The 23,478-nt window shown below is 44.5% G+C and overlaps 2 protein-coding genes across 3 annotated transcripts in view; one reads left to right on the plus strand and one right to left on the minus strand.

Annotated features, from left to right (window-relative positions):
- The first annotated feature begins 331 nt into the window (after positions 1 to 331).
- arpc5b (actin related protein 2/3 complex, subunit 5B) lies at positions 332 to 5,101 on the plus strand. Of its 2 annotated transcripts, none has more exons than XM_071517033.1 (4): positions 332 to 586; positions 1,401 to 1,482; positions 2,018 to 2,194; positions 2,663 to 5,101. In XM_071517033.1, the coding sequence occupies exons 1-4, from the start codon at positions 447 to 449 to the stop codon at positions 2,723 to 2,725; spliced, it is 462 nt and encodes a 153-aa protein (XP_071373134.1). In that variant the 5' UTR covers positions 332 to 446; the 3' UTR covers positions 2,726 to 5,101. The 2 variants fall into 2 exon arrangements, with proteins under 2 accessions (XP_071373134.1, XP_071373133.1); XM_071517032.1 differs by having other exon boundaries at positions 1,410 to 1,482.
- Positions 5,102 to 5,354: 253 nt separating this feature from the next.
- hmcn1 (hemicentin 1) overlaps positions 5,355 to 23,478 on the minus strand; it is a gene marked incomplete at its 5' end in the record, with an annotated part of 78,260 nt that continues 60,136 nt past the window's right edge. Inside the window, 40 exons of the mRNA XM_071517019.1 lie at positions 5,355 to 6,542; positions 7,048 to 7,174; positions 7,358 to 7,477; positions 7,723 to 8,091; positions 9,404 to 9,532; positions 9,798 to 9,923; positions 10,193 to 10,306; positions 10,416 to 10,550; positions 10,690 to 10,809; positions 10,972 to 11,034; positions 11,266 to 11,503; positions 11,817 to 11,938; positions 12,142 to 12,279; positions 12,440 to 12,586; positions 12,673 to 12,843; positions 13,231 to 13,401; positions 13,551 to 13,721; positions 13,883 to 14,053; positions 14,472 to 14,642; positions 14,762 to 14,932; positions 15,095 to 15,364; positions 15,598 to 15,679; positions 15,919 to 16,109; positions 16,207 to 16,341; positions 16,626 to 16,839; positions 17,040 to 17,230; positions 17,589 to 17,858; positions 18,462 to 18,596; positions 18,700 to 18,837; positions 19,063 to 19,170; positions 19,487 to 19,651; positions 19,937 to 20,058; positions 20,303 to 20,459; positions 20,552 to 20,679; positions 21,113 to 21,257; positions 21,402 to 21,543; positions 21,794 to 21,930; positions 22,130 to 22,211; positions 22,437 to 22,633; positions 22,815 to 23,093. Of these exons, the coding sequence (XP_071373120.1) occupies positions 6,176 to 6,542; positions 7,048 to 7,174; positions 7,358 to 7,477; positions 7,723 to 8,091; positions 9,404 to 9,532; positions 9,798 to 9,923; positions 10,193 to 10,306; positions 10,416 to 10,550; positions 10,690 to 10,809; positions 10,972 to 11,034; positions 11,266 to 11,503; positions 11,817 to 11,938; positions 12,142 to 12,279; positions 12,440 to 12,586; positions 12,673 to 12,843; positions 13,231 to 13,401; positions 13,551 to 13,721; positions 13,883 to 14,053; positions 14,472 to 14,642; positions 14,762 to 14,932; positions 15,095 to 15,364; positions 15,598 to 15,679; positions 15,919 to 16,109; positions 16,207 to 16,341; positions 16,626 to 16,839; positions 17,040 to 17,230; positions 17,589 to 17,858; positions 18,462 to 18,596; positions 18,700 to 18,837; positions 19,063 to 19,170; positions 19,487 to 19,651; positions 19,937 to 20,058; positions 20,303 to 20,459; positions 20,552 to 20,679; positions 21,113 to 21,257; positions 21,402 to 21,543; positions 21,794 to 21,930; positions 22,130 to 22,211; positions 22,437 to 22,633; positions 22,815 to 23,093 (6,629 nt within the window). The remainder of the gene's footprint in view (positions 6,543 to 7,047; positions 7,175 to 7,357; positions 7,478 to 7,722; positions 8,092 to 9,403; positions 9,533 to 9,797; positions 9,924 to 10,192; positions 10,307 to 10,415; positions 10,551 to 10,689; positions 10,810 to 10,971; positions 11,035 to 11,265; positions 11,504 to 11,816; positions 11,939 to 12,141; positions 12,280 to 12,439; positions 12,587 to 12,672; positions 12,844 to 13,230; positions 13,402 to 13,550; positions 13,722 to 13,882; positions 14,054 to 14,471; positions 14,643 to 14,761; positions 14,933 to 15,094; positions 15,365 to 15,597; positions 15,680 to 15,918; positions 16,110 to 16,206; positions 16,342 to 16,625; positions 16,840 to 17,039; positions 17,231 to 17,588; positions 17,859 to 18,461; positions 18,597 to 18,699; positions 18,838 to 19,062; positions 19,171 to 19,486; positions 19,652 to 19,936; positions 20,059 to 20,302; positions 20,460 to 20,551; positions 20,680 to 21,112; positions 21,258 to 21,401; positions 21,544 to 21,793; positions 21,931 to 22,129; positions 22,212 to 22,436; positions 22,634 to 22,814; positions 23,094 to 23,478) is intronic.

Below are 23,478 nucleotides of genomic sequence, written 5' to 3' on the forward strand. Positions count from 1 at the left end.
CACACACACACACACACACAAACACACACCCTGGTAGGTATATCGTCTGTTTGGATTCCAGTAGAGATAAAACCGAGATTTCATCATTAGAGTAGTGGTATCTGGGGTCTATGATATCACTTTTGCCTATAAAATGATAGTGAATTATGGGATATCATGCACTCCCTGTGTGTGTGCTGCACTCTTTCATGGGTTTCACTGGACTGCTTTCACTGATGTATGTCTTAGGATTGATCGCCCCTAATGGCTGGAATGGGAACATACCGCCAACGAGCTGCAGTTCCACCTTCTGGCCACCGGGGGCGACGTGCACGCGGAAGTAGAGGCAGGGGGAAAGGGGAGGAAGGAAGCTGACAAGCCGTAGAGAGAGAGGACTGCAAAAAGGCCGGACTTGAGCTTTAATTCCTGTCGTTTTAATCAAAACAAGACAGCCGAACCTTGCCAAAATGTCGAAGAATACAGTGTCCGACCGATTCAGGCGAGTAGATGTGGACGAATACGACGAGAACAAATTTGTGGATGAGGAGGACGGAGGAGAAAACCAGCTGGGTCCTGACGAGGCAGAGGTTGATTCCCTGATCAGACAATATCCTTTACATGATTAGCCTGCCTGTTAGCATGCACCGTCTGCAGACAAAAAAACAGACAGTCGGCAGGCCGGTGTATTTTCAGGGCTAGGATGTATTCTACAATATTTATCGATAAGTGTATGCTAGTTCAAGCTATATATGATGGGCGTCTTTCAAGTAGGCCAGTCACTGTCCAGACTTGTCTAGCAGCCACATTCCTGGGATTTCTGCTCCCCAGAGAGGAAAATATTCACAGCAAGCTAGTTTAACTTTATTCAATTAAAAGTTACCCATTATATCTCACAATGACTTCACTGACCATGCCCGTTACAGCGTGTGTTTGATATTACTCATGCATATCCTAGTCTGCTGCTTTATTGTGGTGCTGTAGCTCAGTGAGTTGATGGTACTAACACTGTATGGGTTAGGGGGTTGACTCATGCCTAAAATGTATACATACAGTAAGGAACTTTGGGTAAAAGTGCCCACCAAATGGCATATGATATTGATTTGTAGCCAACATTAAAGCCAGTAGCCAGCTCAGCCTGTGGGCCTCTGTGGAATAGGCCTTATAAGGTATGAACTTGCTGCACTTCCTCATTGAATAAGCAAATAGCACTACATGTTGGTGCAGCACATCAGGTCACTGTGGAGGAGACACAGGGCAGTCATTTGAGCGCTCATAACAGGAACAGAAAGCTAAAATGAATTAGTATGCAGGATTGTGATGGCTCCACAGTGGGCATTCTTAATATGCTTTGGCTCCTGTCCAATGTCTTTTCAAAGCTGTTGATGAAGGGGCGGGTCCTGGTGTGTTTGCATCCTTAACCTTGTCTGCACAGGAAACCTCATGGAGGCTTTACACGCAGTTCTGAAGAACCCCCCCATCAACACAAAGAACCAGAATGTCAAGGTCGGTTTATTATGTCTTTATCAGTTAAGTGTCATGCTTTCAGCAAAGTGTGGTTTTTCAGACATATCAGGGTGAGGGCTCTTGCACGCTTGAATGATGAAACTACTTGACATTGACTGAAGTTACCTATAAAAAAATAGGTAATTTTATACTAATAATAATAATAACTTTATACTAAATATAAAAAATGAAATGTACTCGGTGTGTATTTTGTCCAGGTCTGTTAGGAACTGATTGTTTAGGCTTCTTATTCATCTCTGCCAAGCCTGGAGAAGTATGGAATATATTGATCTGTCCTGTTACATGTATGGCAACAGATTTCTTTTGTAGTTGTTCATCCACTGTCATTTCAAATATGGTGATATCTGTTGTTGTGAAAAATCATCTTCCACTATGAAGGCCTAGTTGACAGTTTTATTGCCCAGCCACTTTCAGCATACATTGTGTTGAACAGCAACTACATCTTCAGGTCTGGAAAAAACGAATTGAAATGTGTATGAACCCTGTTCTGTGGTTATCTCCCTGTCATAACCAGGATCGTGCTGAAGGTCTGGTGCTGAAGGTGCTCAGCTCCTTTAAGAGCAGCGACATTGAGAAGGGGGTGCAATCCCTGGACAAGAACGGCGTGGACCTGCTGATGAAATACATCTACAAAGGCTTTGAGAGGCCGTCGGAAAACAGCAGCGCCGTCCTCCTGCAGTGGCACGAAAAGGTAGGCCTGATTTTTAAAAGATTGCTTTTCTTTTTACGGTGTCTCAGCTTTATTATGTATTAAACTGGGAAAGTGACGGGAAAGATTGGAGAGAGAGAGGAGGAGGAGCTGACATGACAAGGGTGGTAAGCAGGATTAAAGTTATTTTTATTCGATAACTTTATAAGTAAATTAAGTAACTAAATTAAGTAACTTATTGAAGAAAAGTGACAGCTAATTTGAATTTATGACAGATCAATTTTTGTGATTAACAGTTATCCCTTGGATAAAAGTGTGATCTTCTTTTAAAGGCCTCTTCCAATGAGTCTGTAGTTTAGGGGCCACGAAGGGCAACCTGGGAGAGACAGATGTGGCCACAGATGTCAGAGATGCGACAGATTCCTCAGATCTGTGTTCAGGATGAGGCAGCCACACTTCAATTAATACTAAAACAAAATCTAATCACCTGTTTCCCTCCTGTGTTTGCAGGCTCTCTCAGCCGGTGGAGTGGGATGCATTGTCCGGGTACTAACGGCAAGGAAGACGGTCTAACAGGAGAGCAGAGGAGCAGAACACTCTGCTGAGAGAGAGAGGGGGGGTGCGGTACTCAATGTAATCTAACGGATGGCACAGGGACTAAAAGAAAAATAAAACAGATTTTTAACCCAGTGAGACCCTGATGGGAGATTTTCACTCTAGGCTTGACCTAGACAAAACATCACATCTGGGTCACATTTAGTTAAAAAAAACAGATTTTCTTACTTCTTCCCGTGTGTGATGACAACCTACTAAATTGTTTTCCTCACAGGGTGCTACAGATAACTTCCCACCCCACTTGTCTGTGCTGCTTCCCTGATCTCTCTGTTCCCTGTCTCCATTACATTCTTATACAGTACATGCTACATACTACATGCTCATATGAACAACTCTTTCTTTCATACATTTGTGCTTGGTGACAGGCATGATTTCTAGCATTGTATACTCCATTGACTCTCTCCCAACACATGTTTACATATACACACACACACACACACACACACACACACAAACATATTCATACACACACAGATGGTTTCAGCTTTGTTTCTCTCAGGAAAATCTCTCAAAAACAGTATTTGTTTCCATCACTCTCTGTGTCTCTGCTAAAGTGCTGAATAGAGACTTCCTGATGGAATGAAAGCATGATTCTCTCAGTAAATCCTCTCATTGCCTCTCCCTGACACTTTAGCAGTGGGAGTCTCCTGAAAAGCGCAGTCACAGATGGAGGCTGGTGGATTTGCTTGTGGGGGTCGCCATTCACCCTGGGAGGGAGGGAGGGAAGGGAGGAGGGAGAGGGGGTATCTTCCATCTATCCATCCACCCTGCCTGCCCTAGTTAAGGATTATTACCCACGATGCAGCACAGCCTGCTGTCTCCCCCACCACTCTTATTAATCCCACTTTAGTGTTCCTCCCATCCTGTCTATGTCTGCCTCTCTCTTGCTCTCTCCCATTCACTCACTTATACTGTACAGGGCATTATCTGGCTCTGCTGTTACCGTTGGTAGGAGATGCATTTTTTCCTGTACTTTCAGGAGAATTACATGTCACCATGTGAATTCTTTCTCAGATTATGTTTTTTTTATTTTGTTATTTAACAGGAAATCTAATCTAGGATTATACTTTTTTTTTCCTCCTCCCCCTGTGTTATTGTTTTGTGGTAATTATGATGTTTGCCTCATAGCCAAACCCCTGCTCGATCAAAATTAAGAACATGGTTCGGAGGTTTGACGAAATCAGCATGCTTGCTGTGCAGGAAGGACTCAGTCATTAAGAAAATGAATATTTTGCCTACTCTGTGAACGGAGAGTGACTTAATTATATATGAACTCCCTAATCTTGCTGATTAAGAATAACTGTCTCACCATGCAACGGATTCAAAACCATTATTTGCATGATCCCACTCTAACTTGTGAGATTGGGTTTTATTTCAAGCATTTCATGCCTGTTGTTTGTACCTTGTTAACAACATGTTTTGGGTCTCTTCCGGTAAAATCCTGTGCTTTTTGCATTGAATCAGAGTTTAATTTCATGCTCTGGGATTTTAAAAATAAAATACCCAAGCACAGTACTGTGTTTCAATAGGAGATCATAATATTACTACTACATACGTATTTTCCCTTCACTTTTTATATAATGAGGAGGAGATCCTGAACATGTTGTCTAAGTTTTGTCTGCCTTATCAGGTAGATTTCTTTCGTTGCCAAATGATTTATTTTGCTTTCATGGAAATATTGTAGGCTACATTGATGGTTTAAGCAGCCCTTTTGTATTAGAGAAGAATTTGAAAGATAAACAAAGTTGTTGAGTAATATAATATATATAAACATGAAAGCAAAGTGTGTTACGGTTCAATAAGTTGCTTTGTTTTGCTCATGTATTCTTAATACTACTTTTGAAATGAAGCAACCTTAGGTTTGCTCCTTATATCTAAGTATTGTTAAGGGGAATTCAGTTCCAGCACCCGTTTTTCCCGCTCATTTCCAATCAAGCACTGAGTGAAGATTACTCATGGAATTTCTCAAGGGAAGTTGCTGTTTATAAATCACGAAAGCATCATCAGCTATATTTTAATCACGAGTTAATTTAGAATCACTAGTTGATAAATAGACATGGGTTTTCATGTTTGAATACTGTCATCAGTGGTGATGCATCCAGACATTAGATACCTTTTCTAATGCAGTAATGGCTAGTTTTACATGGGAACAAAAAGGATTTGTAAAAATCTGATGTTTTTGTTACTGCATGTATATCTAGCCAGAGATGCTCTTCTGACCAAGGGCAAGAAGACAAGGGAACATACCAAACTGATGTACAAACTGCCTTACTCAAATATTCCTTTTTTATGTTTGTGCTTTTCTGACAAAATAATAAAAGGTATGAATGCTGATCATAAGTTGTCATGATATGTTACATGCAAATGTTCAATTCATTCTTGATGGAGGGGTGAATACAAGTCAAATATGACATTATCAATTTTCAGTGGTACAAGGATAAGTGCTGTTTTATGCATCGGTGCTGCAGATATGCACTGACATTATCATGCTTAATTTGATTGTATAGTTCTTTTATTACATTTTTTATTAAAAAATGGATACAATACAGTATAGCAATACATTATGAGAAAAAAACACTTATGTACAAATCATAAAAATAGAATACATCTTGGTAATTGACTATGGATGGAGTATTATGGCACATTAATGATGTAATGACTGCAACTATTGATGGGGTTTCTATCTGATGCACTTGTGCAACCTAGTGTGGGTTTGATGGACAATTACCTGAGGACGCATGTTTGACAGTCAAGTCTTCTCTCGCGAAGATGAGCACCATATCAGACTGATGAAAAGAACAGCTACACTCTACAGTCACAACTCCACTTTGGTGACTAATTAGACAAAGGGCTAAGCAACGGTGGGAACTGACCCTTTTTCACGTTCAAGCACTTCCCAATAAGTTAATAATAGGTAGATGTAAATATAGGCTAGCTAAGATTTCTTTTAGTGTCTGTGTGAGGAGGGTGGGAGCCTACATTCTGGGCCAGTGGTGGACCTAACGGCTCCGAGGAGTCGATCTAGGCCAGGGGGGAAAACGACAAGACAAAATATCAAGCATTTGAATAACAAAGTCACCACGGACTGAAGTGAGGATTCCAGGGATTAGGGCCAATAAATAGCCAGTTTCCTCCAACCAAAAGAGCCTCTTGGGTTCACCCTTTGTGGAGTACACCAGGGGTCTGTATTATATCCACTTTCAATCTACTTCCTGGGTTTGCAGTGCTGTATGCACTCACTGGCCTCTCTCACACTCCAAACAAGTCTTTTTTCAGTCTATTTTACCGATGTGGCTCCATTTCCAAACCACACCCACCCGCTCACGCACTCGCTCTCTGTCAGTGGTGCTGCATGCGGAGGATGCGATTCATCACCGCCCCCTTTGTCTCACGTCATGTAAAGTGCTCTCAGTAGGGGTAGGCGGAGACGGCGATGTAGACGATAAAGGTGGTCTGGTACTCGATGCCTCCGTCTTCGCTGTAGGAGAGCGCTCGGACCTTCATGCGGTAAGTGTGGGGCTCCCTTAGCGCCCGCGTGGTGAACAGCACGCCCTTCAGGTTCTCGTCTCGCAGGGCGAAAGGTAACGTGACGTCCTCGTCCACCACCAGGAAAGTGGTTCTGGGGTGCATCACTCCGTCCTGTGTGTAGGCCACCAGCCTGATCAGGTCCTGGTTGGCTGCGATGCCGAAGGGGAGCGACAGCAGCTTGTACTCCAGGGCATAGGGGCTCAGCGCGCACTCCAGGTCATTCGGCGGGCAGTTCTTCAGGCAGAATCTACAACATAGACAAATAGGGATTGGTTTTTACAAGTGGTGTTAAACTGATTTCAGATGAGTTAGTTGTGGCAGGAGGAAGAAAATTGCAGTTCAGTCTGCTCTCACTATATTGACTTTAATGGAAAGGTTGCAAGATATGACTGTTGAGTAGTGTTTCAGGTACGTACCAAATCATTTGTTATGGTAACACTGTTAAGCATGGGGCAGAAATGAAGACAAACAAACTATGCTTCTGCCGTATCCATGCTTGGTGGTTAACACCCAGTTTTGCAGACAGGAAGACGTGCCCATTTTTTAATTTTGAGTGATTCATCTTCTAAAACATACATTCTTTGGTTTAGTCAACAAGGATATTGCAGAGTGTTGGATGAAGAGAATCAAGTAGTTTAATGTTCAACTATAAGCACATTCTTTAAATCCCCTAGTGTGAACTAATCGTTTAGTTAGTAAGTCACATTATGTGTCTTTCAGGTTAATCATCAGTGAGTAATGAGAGTATTTACCCTGTTGCTGGGTCCCTCTGGTAGTTAGGTGGACAAGGTGTGTCAATACACTGGTAACTTCCTCTCATGTTGAAGCACATCCTGTTAGCCCCGCACTGGATATTCTGCTCCAGGCACTCGTCTATATCTGTGGACACAGCACACAACTTGTCACACAAGCATCATTACATACTATGATGAACACAAGACATACTGTGAGATCATGAAATAATTCAATAAAGATTCAAGAAATGAAACCACAGTTATGTGATTAGAGGGACAGACAAATGGATGGATGGTTACAGAGAGTAGATGAGATGGAGGTTCTCACCTTGACACGTCTTGCCGTTGGTCATGAGGCGGTAGCCAGCAGGACAGAGACACCTGTGGCTCCCTGGGGTGTTCATACACTCATGCTGACAGGTATCCCTCACCTCACACTCATTAATGTCTGTTCACACACATAAAAACACACACAGAGTGATATAGACAAAATCAGAAAACAAAATAAAAAGTGGATCCTCAAGACACAGATTCCTAGTGAATTTCACATTCCATATTCACAACAAGGCCAAGCAAACCCTAAAGCAGCGGTGAAGCCCCGTCAAGCATGGAGCCTCATCAGCGGAGAGAGTTTCCCCATCGACTGCTTTCAGCCTCTCCCTCATCTTAACCCTGCCTATCCTCAATAGTTACCTAAGCAGCGGTCACCCCTGGACTCAAACCCCTGCGGACAGGCAGGGAAGCCCCGCTGCGAGGCCAGAGCGCGTGTCTCTCTGTGGCTACGGCCCCTATAGCGCCCCCCTGTGGTGGCTGCATAGGAGTGGTAGCTCTGAGAGGCCAGGTTGTGGTAGAGGCGCTGGTTGGAGCTCCGCTCGGGGGAGGACTGCGAGGTGCGGTAGCCGTATGAATAACTCTCGTAGCTGGGCAGCCGCTCCAGCCCGGCGCAGGACTTGCCGTCGCCCAGCAGGTGGCGCCCCGGCGGGCAGGTGCACTTGAAGCTGCCGGGAGTGTTGACGCACTGGTGGGCGCAGGGCTGAGGAAGCCGCTCACACTCATTTATGTCTGCCCTCAGCACAAAGAAAGACCAGCACCAGAAACACAGAGACAGCAAGTAGGGGAGAAGGCAGGAGAGGAGGAGAATGGAAGGATTGGAGAGATAGAGTAGAAGGAGGATAGATGGAGAGAAAGGTACAGAAATGATGGAGGAAGTAAAGGAATATGGAAATTGGGTGATAATTAAAGGAGGGATGAATAATGGAATAAAGAGATGGATAAGGAGATGTAGGCCGTGAAAATAGAAGAGGAGGATGAGGATGAGGGGGGGGGGGAGAAAAGGGGATACGTCAATTACCCCACTGTATGACAATACATTTTCATGTCCCTAAGACAGAAATGTATTGAGACTGTGAATACATTTATCTAATTTGAATGAGAGAGTAAGATTATTACCTCTCATATCAAATGCAAGTGCCGATTTGAAGATAATGACTTCAAATTACTGTGATAACCAATGCTGAATCTAGTTGACATTTTATCCGGCGGAGCAATATCAAATATCATTCATATTTGATATCAGGTATGCCACAATATTTGACAAAGACAGACATCAGCGTCCAGTGTTAATGATGTCACAGGGAGAACAGTGAATGTATGCCATTACAAAGCAATAGCAACTCCAGGAAGTAGCCAGACCCAAAGGGAAAGGTCATAATTTGAAAGGTCAAAAGTGGAAGAGAGTGAAAGGTAAGGAGGAGAGTGACAGAGCCAAGAGGTGACGGTGCTGGTCTGGTGATGATGGATGTGTCAAAGGAACCATTCATTTTCAGTTTTCCTTCCTCTGTAGTCCTTTCTTTCCCTCTCTCTTACTTGTATCTGACCATATACGCTTAGTGTCAACTGATGCCATGCAGTCCACCTCTGCAAAAAGAAGTGGATCTTTACTTTTCAATGATATTGAGTTAGTCAGGGGTTTCCAGTGCAGCGTTTTAGTAATGTGAGCAAGCCGTGGCAGGATATGATGTCTGAACTAATGGCAGATGACAGCAGGATTATTGGAGTTTAAACATGGGTGAGTCAGAGACAGAGAGAGAGAAGATTGCTGGCAGATGCAAGGAAGCAGATGGGAGGGTGTGAGGGATGGAGCGGCATGGGGAAGACCAGGGCAAAATAACATTCAAATATTTGATTTCTTGGTTAAATATCCTCAACTGAGCAAACAATATCACCTGCCTGTTCAGTACAAATCAAGCACTTGGCATGTCATGAAAACTACTGGAATTGTGTTCAAGTACTGTTTTGCCCTGGCCTGGTGAGGGATGATGGGGGGACAGGGGGACGAGGGTCGGGGGATGAGGGACACAGAGAAGGTACATACCGAGACAGGGCCGTCCCACACCCTGAGATCGGTAGCCGCGTGGACAGGTGCAGTGGTAGCTGCCTCTGGTGTTCTCACAGATCTGGTTGTATCTGCACTGATGGGTACCATCTCTGCACTCATCCATGTCTGCAAGAGGCCAACAGGGACACAGACAATCGTGTTTGTTGCTTAATTCACTTAAATATATCAAAACAACTGATGTCCCATTTTACAGAAATCCCTGCACTTATTTAGACATTCAGTGAGTCAGTATGCAAAACTTACGTATCTTACAGTCTGCAGTTTTTACATTTACATTTCAGCAGGTGCTTTCACTTCAGGAGACCTTCAGCAGTGAGTGACTTAAGGAGAAACATGTTGCAGTGAGGTGACTCTGTAGCTGAACACTCACCCACACACGTCCCATTGGCACCTTTGGTCATGCCACTGGGGCACAGGTCAATGCAGGTGTAACCACCCCGCGTGTTTTTACACTGCTGGTCGGATCGACACACCCTCTGTCTGCACTCGTTTATATCTGGGGTGACAAAGAGGTTAGATCCAAAATAGAATAAATAGAATAGAATAATTTCATGAAATGGGGACAAAGTCTTATTTTAGGTAAAGGGCAGGTTACAGTTTAAAGCCAAGAGATTACTGTAGCCAAAAATAGTAAATTTTATTCTTAATTGTGGTGTTTGTTGGTGTTGTTCTTTTTAAAAAGGCAGTAGTGATTCTGGGCTCCACATGTAACATTAATGTTACAAATTACAGGTAAAGCGTTCATTGGAGGGGAAGCTGTCTAACCTAGACAGCGTCGGTTCCTGAGCTGGTACCCCGGCTCGCAGGCGCAGCGATAGCTACCAATGGTGTTCAGACAGTGTTGATTGCATGGATTGGACTCCTGACACTCATTCACATCTGAACAACAAAGAATTGTAAAAAGCAGCATATCAGCCTTGAGAAAAAAGAAAACAAGAAATGTTAAGAAATGCTCAATTTACCAATTGTAAAAAGCATGTTGCTGTACCTGTGCAACTCAGGCCGTCTGCTGTCCTCCTGAAGCCCCGCCCACAGCGCATGACACATCGGTATGAGCCAATGGTGTTCTCACAGTCCTGTCCGTCATGACACATGTGCCCACCAAGCAAACACTCATCAATGTCTGAGAAGATGGAGAAGAGTGACTGAATTAGAAAAGGACCTGTTACTGAAATCATAGAGCCTTGTCAACATTATTGTGGCAAAAATAGATAGATAGATCAAAGGCTATGTGTTTGTGTGTGTGTGTGTGTGTTGTGTACCCTGGCAGGTCCTGCCGTCGGCTGAGATGGTGAGCCCTCGGGGGCAGGAGCAGTAATAGGTGCCCATGGCGTTGTGGCAGGCATGAGAACAGGGGTTGCCGGCCTCACACTCGTTCTCATCTGCAGTTCAACATGAACAACAATGTCACCACAACCAGAACAGCTAAAGTGTTAAAGCATTCAAAGCTGCTTTTAAATCCAGTGTCTTGAAAAGCAACTATAAATCTGATGGTTTTATTGTTAGAATTATCAATAGCACAGTGTTTTGTGTTAAAATATTACCTGCACAGTAGGGCCCAGCAGAATCCAAACTGAAGCCATGAGGACACTGGTTACTGCGATCGCCTGGAAGTACATTTAACATTTAATCTTTAATTTAAGACTACTTTTGAAACAGAAAACATGCAAGGAAAAAAGAAAGAGAGGAAGAAGACTGACAGTATGACTGAGCAACAGAGATAAAGAGTAAAAATACAGAGTGCAATAGTAAGCCAGTAACCTGGTTCAGTCCGTCTCTCACCCATAGATTAAGACATTATTTCTACATTCATCCCTTATAGAAACCAGTGACCTCACCCTTGGCGATGCTGGCGTGGATGCTGTACTCCAGCACCTCCTCCAGGGGGTGGTAGTGAGCGCTGATGGCTGTGGCGTGCAGCGTCTCCACCAGGTAGGGCATCTTGCCCTTGGACAGGTCGTAGGTGATGGTGTGGTTCCAGGAGTAAGGCACGCTCTCCCTGTCGATGCTGAACATGCGGGTGGACAGAGCGTACAGCTGGCCCGGCCCGGTCTGGATGTAGTCTTCTGTGTAGTCCTGAGTGGAGCATAGCAGACATGTGAGGCACGCTTCAAAAATGACATGTTGAAATAGGGAGTATATTAGTTTTGTTGTAGGAAATTGAAACTTATAATTTTAACATTAAATTGATGTCTTTCTGTATTGTAAGCACATTGAATCACACATCATATTGTTGTCCTTCATTCAAATTTGAGGAATATTGGTAACCACTTGAAATAATAATCAGTCATGATGGTTTCCCTCTTGTTTCACTTTGTAACTTCAATGTAGTAAATATATCTAAAAATAGGCCATAAAGTCTAATGGCCTGCTGTAGTTATTTGTGTACCTTGATGCTGATGTCAGCATGCGAGGGCAGCTGTAGGATGTGTCCGTTCACTACGATGTCCAATAGCAATGCTCCGTCTGAGTCCAGGCCCCTGGCAATATGGGTCATCCTCAGGATCTCACCTAGCAACATCCAATCACAACACAGATGTTTCTCATATTTCAACCTAATGACATTACACACACATCCACAATCCTGTTAGCAGCATCTTTTCAGTGGCAAATTTCACTATTCCACAGGCAGCAGACTGTATGCATTATGTATTTATACAGCCCCTTCAGTAGTAATAATAAATACACACACACCCAAGCCTTCTTAGTCTTACCTGTGGCGAACTCCACCTGTGTCTCTCGCCTGAAGACGCCTCCTGTCAGCGTGTAGCCATTGACAGCCTCTCCTGCTTCCTGTGCCGTGGTCCAGTAGATGGGGTTCAGGATGGAGATCAACTTTCTCATGGCTGGGCCTGGGATTAAAGGCTTGCTTTATTATGAGCCTCACTAAGAAAGTTCAGGAGAACATTCTTATTTACAGCAACAACTTAGGCGTAGTGGCTGCCCTAACCCAGCACTGAGTCACATCCAGAAATAGGACATATACACATAATAAATGTATGGAAAACTGACCTAATGTCCTGGGCACATTGGAAATAGTGGCCTGGATGACTCTGCCGCCTGACTTGCTGTCTGAGATGGTGCCGTTGAGGATGGCAATGCCAAACTCAATGTCGTTGATGTTCCCTATGATGCTGCCTCGTGCCTTCTGGGGCCCACCTGAGAGAGAGAGAAGGTATTTACTTATTAACAGTGTGGTGAGTCCTGCAAATGTACACACACATACATTGACACGCATGCCTTACCTGGGCAAGCCTGAGTGTTACACCTGGACAGCTGGGAGGAGTCTCCCGGACATGGTCGGCCACTGTTGCTAGGAGACGGGCTGTTACAGAGTCGGACACGCGTTCTCTCTCCGCCCCCACAGGAAGCTGAGCAGTCTCCCCAGGGCTGCCAGGAACCCCAGCTACCATCCACTGCAAAGAAGACAATGGTGCCATTTTCCTTTTCTTTTTTTTTTAAATGATATTTGTTGTTTTATTTTTTGTTGATGCAGTGGTTTATGTCTGGTTGGCATTTTCGCCTACTGCTGGCTGCATGGAGTCAACATTTGCTACTGCTTCAGGCTGTGCACTCAGTTGTTTTCTTATCAAAAGCTGCTTAATTTTTCTCATCCAGAACGCAAGGGAAAGAATCCTCCAGGCTCCCACAAATCACCTATAACTTTGTGAGTGAAATGCAAAAAAGGGTACTCCTATTTATGCATTTTCTGCCACCTCTTTTTTAATTTCACAAGCATTTTATGAACTTTCAAAGACTATTTTTGCCTGGAGCCCAATTAATTTACGAAGATGCTGACTCACCTGGGCAATTGGCTGTGCTGCATCTCTGTATCTGTGTGTCTGCTCCTGCGCATGCTCTGCCACCATTGGCTGGTCTGGGGTTGTCACATGTCCTGTAGCGCCTCATCTGGCCTCCGTTACATGTCCTGCTGCAGCTGCCCCAGCTGCTCCAAGGACCCCAGTTACCATGGACTGACAGACAGACAGGCAAAGAGTCAGATACAAAGAAATAGATAGAGACAGGCCAAAAGACAGGCAAGTTATATTAATTACTGAATCAAACAAGGGCTTTTTGAAACTTTAATGATATAAAATTGTGGATAAAAATTAGAGTGACTCACTGGGGCAGGGGTCACTGTTACAGAAGTCGATGTGCACGTCGTTGCCCTCACACTGCCTGCCACCGTGCTGAGGGGCAGGGCTGGCACAGAGGCGTGTCCTCTGTCTGGTCCCACCCCCACAGGAAACACTGCAGGTGCCCCAGCTCACCCATGATGACCACTTCCCATCCACTGGAGGGCGAGGGGGGAGAGGAAAGAGGAGTTCAGTCACTCAGTCCTTCATATACTGTATATTATACCACATTCTTCTCGGATGCTGCATGCTACTTTGCCTGGGTGTCTCTTCTCAAATGCTTTTTCATTAAATACAGTAGAAGTCATCGATTCCTCACCAGGACAGAGTCTCTCCTTGCAGACTTGTGTTTGAGTGTCCGGGCCCTCGCACTGCGGCCCGTCAAACGCTGGAGGGGGGTTGTTACACAGCCGGATTCTGGACTGCATGCCTTTACCACAGGTCTCACTGCATGGGCTCCATGGCAGCCAGGATCCCCAGTTACCTGACACTGTAACAACATAAACAGATCAATACATGCAGGCCTATAGTCCAATACACTCATGTGGGTCCATAGTCTTGCATATTGGAAGCTTCAAAATCTATTTGTTCAATCTATTTGAATTGATCTGCACCATCTAATTTGCAGGGTAAATGCTTTTAGTTGCATGTAAACTAAATAAAATTCCAACAGTCATGCACAATTACAAATATGAAAGAATTAAACTTTCATTGCCACATTTTTGCTACTTTTAGTCGAGCAGTTAATTTGGTTGTCTGAGGTTCAGATAAATGGGATTCAATGCAAAAATGTATGGGATTTCTAAACAACAGCCTATATAAAACAGCCATAGGAGATACACCTCTCTAATAAATTGCTATTTGTACAATGGACAATCCTCTGCTACATTTACAGGAAATGTACTCACCAGGACAGGGTCTGACGCTACACATGATGACCTCCACTGCCTTTCCCTCGCACGGTCTGCCCCCATGCTGAGCTGGAGGGTTACTGCAGGTCCGGACCCTGGTTCTGTTGCCCTGACCGCAGGTACGAGAACACTCCTCCCAGGCCGACCACTCCGACCAGTTACCATCCACTGTAGAATGGACAAAGGTGCAGATCTTGGTACGGCATACACACACACTCAGCAAACACTGACAGGTTAGGATGAATCCTCTCTTTCTCACTCTCTCTCTTTCTTCAAAGCACTCTTACCTGGGCAAGGCTTTCCCTGGCAGCTGCGTGTCTCTGTGTCTGATCCTGTGCAGTGGCGCCCTCCATTGGCAGGTAGAGGATTGTTGCACTGCCTCAGCTTCTTCTGAGTCCCAGCACCGCAGGACACACTGCAGGGACCCCACGCCATCCACTCTGAGTAGCCCCCATGGACTGGAACACAAATTAATAAAATACAGCACGACTTTTACCATATGGTGGACACTTTTATCCAAAGCACCTTACAGTACCATGAATATATTTAGTTTTGGTGGAAATAGAAGCCTACAGAAAAAAAAATGGTACAGCGAAAAAGCCCCAAGATGTCCATCTCACCTCGTACAGTGAGAGCGACCCTGACCAGCACTGATCCGAGCAAGTTCCTGGCCACACACTCGTACTCTGCCGTGTCTTCCTTCTGGGCGCTGCTGACCCTGAGGGAGCCGTTGGACAGGGTGGAGAAACGGTCGTTGCCCAGCAGGGGGCGCCCCTGGCGGGACCACTCTATGACCGGGGTGGGCTCTCCCTCCGCCTGGCAGTTCAGCACCACTGTGGTGCCGGCGTCCACCACTGTCTCCACCGGCTCCACAATGATGGTGGGGGCGCCTGGGAGAAGAGAGGAGAACTTCCATGTGATATAACCCTTCAGTTCGGTTGATAAGGAACCTTTGACTTTGTTCTCTTTTTGGAGTAAGAATGCACTTAAACTACAGTACAAATCAAAGCCATTCCATCCTCACATTTAGTTCACAGAGGAAATACAATATATTATGTTTTACAGTAGTCAGTTGTAAAGATATGTGAAGATTTGTAATTGAGTAGAGTAGATAGTTACTTACTCTGCAAGGTAAGTGTCACACTCCTTTCCACCACCCCAGCATCATTGGTTGCAACACACATGTAGTTGCCCGCATCTTCACCCTATAAAAAAATACACAATAAAAACATAATTTATTATCAACATTTTTAAAACGTTCACAAATTCACATACCCGATGAGAACATGATTGGTGGAAAAGCTGCACGTAATGAAAAAAAAGACAAGAGACCATCATTCTAACGTGCAAGGAGTTTTTTTCTTTTATTCACCCTTTTGTATCCAGCACTGTTTAACATGGTTTACTTTCAGGTCTAAAGACGTCTCACTGTGTGTTTTCCTACCACTGTGCCATAGATGGCCAGAGAGCCGTTGTCCAGCTGGCGGATGCGGTTGCTGATCTGGATGTTGACGCCACCCTTGCTCCACTGGATTGTGGGTAGCGGGTCTCCCCGAACCTCACAGTTCAGAATGGCATTGCCCCCCAGAGGTTCAATACGGTTGGAGTGGATGTCCCCATCAATGATAGGTGGCTCTAATATGGAGAAAAGGAGTGTGGTGATCTATACAAATAAAATAAAATGAAATGAAGTCAAGTCGAGTCACACTGTCTCATGGGAGTGTGGTCCTACCTTTGACATAGACAAAGCCCAGAGACTTGATGGTTCCCACACTGTTTTCTGCCACGCAGGAGTAGGTGCCAGAATCGTCTTTACTCACTCTCTCTATCACCAGCTCACTGTGGCCGTTCACATGGTCGTAGTGAGCTACAGCATCAACAACAGGGGATAAAAGATGCCAAGAAAAGAACAGCAGTTAAAAAGTGAAAGCTTAAAAAGGGAAATACCACCACCATACCTTGCATTCATTTATGTTACTCCTGTATTTGTGCACATTCACTACTGTCCATTCTACCAAAGCCAGAATTTGTCATATCTGATAATCTGTGGATAATTTATTTCTCAGTAAATACTAAATTATGTAGGTTTTTTAAATTATGTAAATTATTTATGAATCATTGTGCATGCATGGTAGCTGCTGCCGCATGTACCTGGGATGATGTTGTTGTTGAAGGCCCAGGTGATTCTGGGCGGGGGGATGCCAGTGACCCCGCAGGCCAGCAGAAGGCGCTCTCCCTTGTTGAGGGCCACATCACCCAGCAACTCAGTGAAGGCAGGGTGGGTGTGAACGGACAGGGTGATGGTCCGACTGTCCTGCCCCACGGCATTAGCAGCCACACAGGTATAGCTGCCTGCATCATCGAGCTGGGAGAGAGGGAGGGCAAATAAGGAGAAGTGGAGGGAAAGTGTTTTTGGAAAGCAGCTTTGTGATAAAAGACAAACTCAACACATATCATGCAATAATGCATACCTGTAACACAAAATTAGACTAATACACACACATCAAACATTTTGATAGTTATTAATAAACCAAAAAACTATTTGTATTTCTTCATTATCCTTACCTGAGTGATGTCTATAATCAGCTCCCCAGAGGGCAGGATGGTATATTCCCCTGTGCTTTCACTGATAGGATTGCCCTCCTTCTCCCAGGACAGGCTGGGCTGTGGGACCCCCTCTGCCACACACACCAACTGGGCCTGGCTGTTCTCCACCACTGCTGCCTCCGGTTCTCCACCACGGATGGAGGGTGGGACTGGAGGGGCAGGAAGGTAAGGAGAGAGGGAAGGAGGATCAAGGATGATGATATCAGTCAATCAAACAATGAACTATGAATACTACTACTGAATACTAAAAGTTAAAAGTAATGTTTCTGGCAATGGCAGATGGTGGAACTAGTGAAATGCCAATGGAAAAACAATTTCCAACGTATATATCCTCTTCAGTAAAGCAAAAGAGAAAACAAATGCACACAAATTAATTTGACAACTGTCTGAATTTTTTTTGGCTAAATAAATACTGTACTGCTGAGAGCCAATATAAAGATGTGATAGTGTGATAATAACACAACAACAGTAAGGTGTGTTTAAAATACTGAGCTGACTGTAACTCACTCTGTACGGTGAGGCTCATCTCCACACTGGCTGTGCCCGCTGCATTGGCAGCAGTACAGGTGTAGCGTCCTGTATCGCTGGGCTGGGCGAAGGCGATCTGCAGAGATCCTGAACTCAGCACCCGCTGGCGCACAGATTCACTCAGCGGCTGCCCGTCTTTATGCCAGGTGACGGACGGGGAAGGGGAGCCTTCAGCCTGGCACTGCAGCGTCACAGACGAGTCCAGAGGCGTCAGGTAACTCTGAGTCTCTGAGCTGATCACTGGAGGGACTGCAGGACACAGTGGAAGTTAACCTTGTTCACCCATACACTTTGAAGGAGATGTGTGTCTTGCTTTGTTTTCAAATGAGACAAAATACCATGTTGTTGTCAATGCATTTAGAATAAATTTGTATGCAGTAGACTAATGGAATGGAATTCATTAAGCTATGACGCTAACAGTAATGGTAAAATGAGGAATTGATAAGTGTGCCAAGGATGACTGCCTTGACTTTGGATGACTGGAGGGAGTGCAGGTTGGAAAACACAGATATTACTTACTGAATGATACTCTGATCAAGATAATAGGCTATCAGCTCTATCAGAGACTTGTGTAGGAGAAGATCAATTATATCAATATTGTTGCAGATTGTAGGTAGAGGTAAATAAAGGTCATAGATGACTTAATACTCCTTCAAATCACAGAATAACTACATGCAAATGCCAAAATGTGGATGCAAAACTAAAGCGAATATATTATAAAAATATTTGAGATACATGGTATTAAAACATGCACAAGTGTTAATCTACATAAATATACATAACTGATTAGAGTATGACATTGCCATGAGTAAAATATCAATCAGCTTGCTGTTACTTGAGTGTGTGACCTACCCTGGACTCTGAGTTTGGTCTTGCCCAGCGCAGTGCCAGCAGGGTTTTGAGCCACACACATGTATGTTCCAGAGTCCGACACAGAAGCCTTGGAGATCTGCAGGCCTCCGTTAGGCAGCACTGTGAAACCAGCACCTAGCACAAAGCAAGAGACATGGCGTTATGATTGAATACTTCTGATCACACACACACACACACACACGCTTGCACACACACACACACACACAAACAGAATTACCTGTGGTGGGGATGTTGATGCCCTCCTTCTGCCAGGTGACGGTGGGTCGGGGCGAGCCTGTGGCCCTGCAGGGCAGAGTGATGGGATTATTCAGGATCACATCCAGGGTGGACGGGTGGGCCTGGATCACTGGGATCTCTGAGGAGAGGGATGGGAAAAGAGCGATGGTCAGAAAGATGTCAAGTAAAAAAAAGTATGCATCACAGGAAATGTAATATTAATATGTACGATTGACAAGAAGCAATTTGTTTTGTCTTAAACACTCTAAATACTGTATCTTTTGTCTATGGCTGTCTGCTTCAATTCCAGGAAGTCCCAAAGATTGGTGTGTCTGTTTTTGAATTGATCTCAGGATGTTCTTACCCTGCACAGTGAGCTGCACGTGGCGGTGGGCGGAGCCTGCAGCGTTCTTGGCCACGCAGGAGTAGCGTCCAGCATGACTCAACTCAGCTGAGGTGATCTCTACTGGACCTGAATGCAGACCAACACACACCAACATCAACATTACTAATGACAATTACCAGCTGTGACAATTACTAACTAAAATACTTTATTTTCAGTGATATATATACAGTATATAAAGAAAAAATCTGACACATTATCACTCAATAGCCTCTAAACTACAGTAGTGCATGAACGTAACTCAGAGCAGCAGCTTCTCTTCAAATCTTCAAATTTCAAATATTAAATAAAAGAGTGTGTGTTTTGACGCTGTTCAGGTATCTCAGATACTACACAGTACACCTTGTGTACTTCTTAATATTTTTTGCATGGGTCTTATTCAAACCTGAGGGCAGGATGCTGTATCCCTGCCCCTCTTTGGGCAGCTTCATGCCGTCCTTGCTCCAGTGCAGAATGGGCTCTGGGACCCCAGATGCAGTACAGCCGATGACCACCGGGGACAGTTTGGTCACCACTAGCTCCGTGGATTCATCCGCTATAGATGGAGGAACTAGGAGAGCGGATGAGAGCAGTTAGACAATGTAATGCAAATGTCTTATCATTGATAGAAGATCGGATTACAGTGAAATGCAAATTGACAAGACTTATCCACAAGACGGAGGAAGTGGGGAACAAGACAAAGGGAAATGGTTAATCTACAGAGACAATGTAAATGAGAGAGACAAAGAGAAAACATTATGAATGAACTGACAGAGGGATCAATTCAAGTTCATGATGCAGTATCAATGAACATAATGAGAACGATCAATTTGTAAATGCATGCAGTGCCACTCACCCTGGACAGTGAGGTTAATGGCTCTGGAGTCTTCCCCCGCCTCGTTAGAGACAACACACTCATACACTGCTGTGTCCTCCACTGTGGGTGCTATGACTACCAGGGAGCCTGACGACAGTAACCTGGCAATAATTAAAACGAGATAAAGTAGGTATTCAAGATTACTTTGACTATGGGGTTGTGCCTAGCACGATGCAAAAACAAATTAACAGACCTTGTATGAACGACTGCTCAAGCAATATGGAGATACATTTTGTCTACATAACATATTAGAATAAAATTCCATTTTGTCTGCTCAACTAAGGCTTGATCTCAGCTATCAACAGCTAGAGGTAGGAAACAGAGAGGGAGAAAACCTGGATCAACCTGTACATATTCTGGTTCTGGTCAGTATTGATGGTCCGGCCATTTTTCGTCCATGTGACGGTGGGCTTGGGGATGCCGGTGGCCTCGCAGGACAGGGTGGTCTGAACGTTCACTGTCACCGTGACATTGGTGCGACCGCCAGCGATGGAGGGGGGTACTGGAAGAAACGAACCAGGGATCATAAAGGGACTGTGTGTGTGTGTGAGTGTGTGTGTGTGTGTGTGAGAGAGGGCTGAGTACTGCTCTCACCATATACTTGCAGATCCACTCTCTTGCGCTGCGTCCCGGCCTGGTTGGTGGCCATACACAGGTAACGGCCTGTATCCGTCACCTGTGCAGAGTGGATGTGTAAAGACCCATCCTCTGCAAATGTGTACCTGCACAAGTGTTCATATAAGTTGAGGGAGATCCAGCAATAATATGGCCTCTGAGAAATAAATGTTAACAATAGAGACGTGCCAAATGATTCCATGTCACCACATATGGCTATGATTTGAAAAGTATTGTGCAGATTTTGGATATTGGAAAATATAAATCCATCATATTCATCCATAAGAGCTGTATATGCAATGCTAGAAACAATAAATTCATGAAAAATATTTCACTATGTCTACTATTATGAAGGCGTGTTGAGTATAATAGCTAACAACGTTCTAATGAATGTGGAACATACCATGGTGTTAGTGTTGGATTGTAATGGACTGAGGTGTTGACAGTTTATTGTGTACAGGACAGCACTATAAGCTTTCAGAAATGCTTTCAGCATTTGACTCTATCTGTTAAATGGGCAATAACGACACATGGCCTTACCTGCGGTTGTTTCCTGCCAGTATGGCACCATGTTTCCTCCAGGTGATGCGAGGCGGTGGCACTCCACTAACAACACACTCCAGCACCACCGGCTTGTCGATGTGCACTGACACTGTCTGGGGACTGTCCTTGATGGTTGGGGCCACTGAGGGGACAGGTGGACAAGTTGACAGATACACATTATTCATGTACTTTTATTTCCCTTGGTGATGAATTTAACTTCATGAGAAGGAATATTTCTACATGTACAGCATTTGACGACAGCTGTAGATGCAGTGTGTAACCATACCATTGACAGCCAGATTAAACTGTCTTGTGGTCTTGCCAGCGATGTTGCTGGCCACACAGGTGTACTGCGCCCCGTCGCTCAGTTCAGCCATGTTGATCTGCAGGTAGCGACCACTGGACAGAATACGCACACGAGCAGAGGCCTACACAAGGAGAAAAGTCCTTTATCAACATTACAGGAAAAGTCATAGCATTGTGTAGATACTTTTCTGTTAATATAAATAAACATAAATTATATGTCAAAAATACAACACAAAGCACACTGATGTATTGTAGGGTGCACTGTGAATAGGCATGAGTTCAGCAATTGCCTTGTTTAAAAATCACATTCATATTATATAGTCAAAGTCATATTGTCTTGCTAGCATTTGAGAGATATAAATAATGTTTGACCTGCAGTGGTTGGCCATCCTTGAGCCAGGTGAGAGTTGGAGGTGGGACGGCGTCAGACTTGCACTCCAGAGTCACCTGTCTGCTCTGCAGCACTGATACGTCCTGGGGCATGCTCTCCCCAGCAATGTTAGGGGGAACTGTTACAGTCAAACCAATTTTTCCAATTAACCAAACAGGCACGATAAAGGAAACATAATGAAAAGTAAAAATATATTTTATCCACTGTACACAACTGCAATTTCCTTGTTTGCACATGACATGCAATATTAGACTGTATTTCTGCAGTATTATGTACAGTACATACTGTAATGTGTATTACACAGCTACATTACCCACCATGCACTCGAACCAGGAACTCCTTGTCATCATCTCCTGCAGGACTGTTGGCCAAGCAGGTGTATCTGCCTGTGTCCTCCACCTGGATGCAAGTGAAAGAGGGCAGCCATGTGAGAAAGTGTGAGAACAAGAGGCAGAAAAAGATGCAAACCTCACTGTATTGTTGGTATTTAACAATATGTATAATTCATTGTATGTTTTGCATGTTTTTTTATAGAAATGTGAAACAAACTAAAATAAAATTAACTAAAGTACAAGAAGAGAAACAGAGCAGCTCTTTGACTGGATAAGCCCCAGTTGGTCTGACCTGTGCGGAGGCCACACGGAGCACCTCCCCGCCCCGCAGGAGGCGCAGGCTGTCTGTCTGGGGGAGTGGCCGCCCATCCTTCAGCCAGGTCAGGGAGGGTGTGGGGATACCTGAGGCCTCACACTGCAGCTCCAGGACATGATTAACCACCACCGACACCTCCGCTGACACACCAGAACCACTGATGCTTGGGGGGTCTGACAAACAAGATGTAAAGGAATATTAGTTTTTCCTCACTAATGAATCCAAACATGAATTTAGAGGACAAGAGCTGGAATCTGGCGGCTGATCCATACATGCAAAGCTAAACAATGAACTAGGGGCATCAGTAAAATGCATAATTTTAATATAAGTCTGGCTTTCTGCTCTTTCACTCACCCAGCACTTTGAGGTTGAAGTGGCGGCTAGCCTGGCCTGCGGTGTTGTTAGCCACGCAGGTGTAGCGCCCTGTATCATTGACCTGGGCCTGGATGATCTGCACAGTGGTGTTCAGGTTCAGGAGGCTGAGGTGGGGGTCGGGGACTAGAATCACCCCCTCTCTGAGCCAGGACACGGTGGGGGTCGGGGTCCCATCAGCGACGCAGACCAGAGAAGCCAGGTTTCCTCTCACTACAGTCACATCCTCTGTGCTGCCTGCTCCGTCCAGACTGGGAGGGACTGAGGAGGGCAGTGAAGAAGAGCTTTGTAGCTTTGTGGGTTTTTTTTAACTTACCTTCATTTGTTCAAGGAAATCATGAGTACTATACAACACTACAACAACACACACTAACCCTAACCCTAACCAAGTTTGTAGTTGATTTATCTAGAAAGACTTAGCTGGGTTTCCCCCCAAAAAACTATTCAGACCTAGATGATCTTAATTCTGTTTTCAGTTACTGGAAAACAGATGATATTAATAGTAAGATATTTACAAGAAAACCCTGTCCGTTCCCATGATAAGGTCATGCTCATCGGTGGATACACAGTTGGTTATCATAAAAGGTGAGCCTTCCTATATTTTCATTCTCTTTTTGGTACAATCTTTCATCATTACACTACTAGT

Source organism: Centroberyx affinis, unplaced genomic scaffold (genome assembly GCF_046629955.1).
Source record: "Centroberyx affinis isolate AG114_WGS23_722 - 3 ecotype Tasmania unplaced genomic scaffold, CSIRO-AGI_Caff_v1 ptg000449l_1, whole genome shotgun sequence".
NCBI lineage: Eukaryota > Metazoa > Chordata > Actinopteri > Beryciformes > Berycidae > Centroberyx > Centroberyx affinis.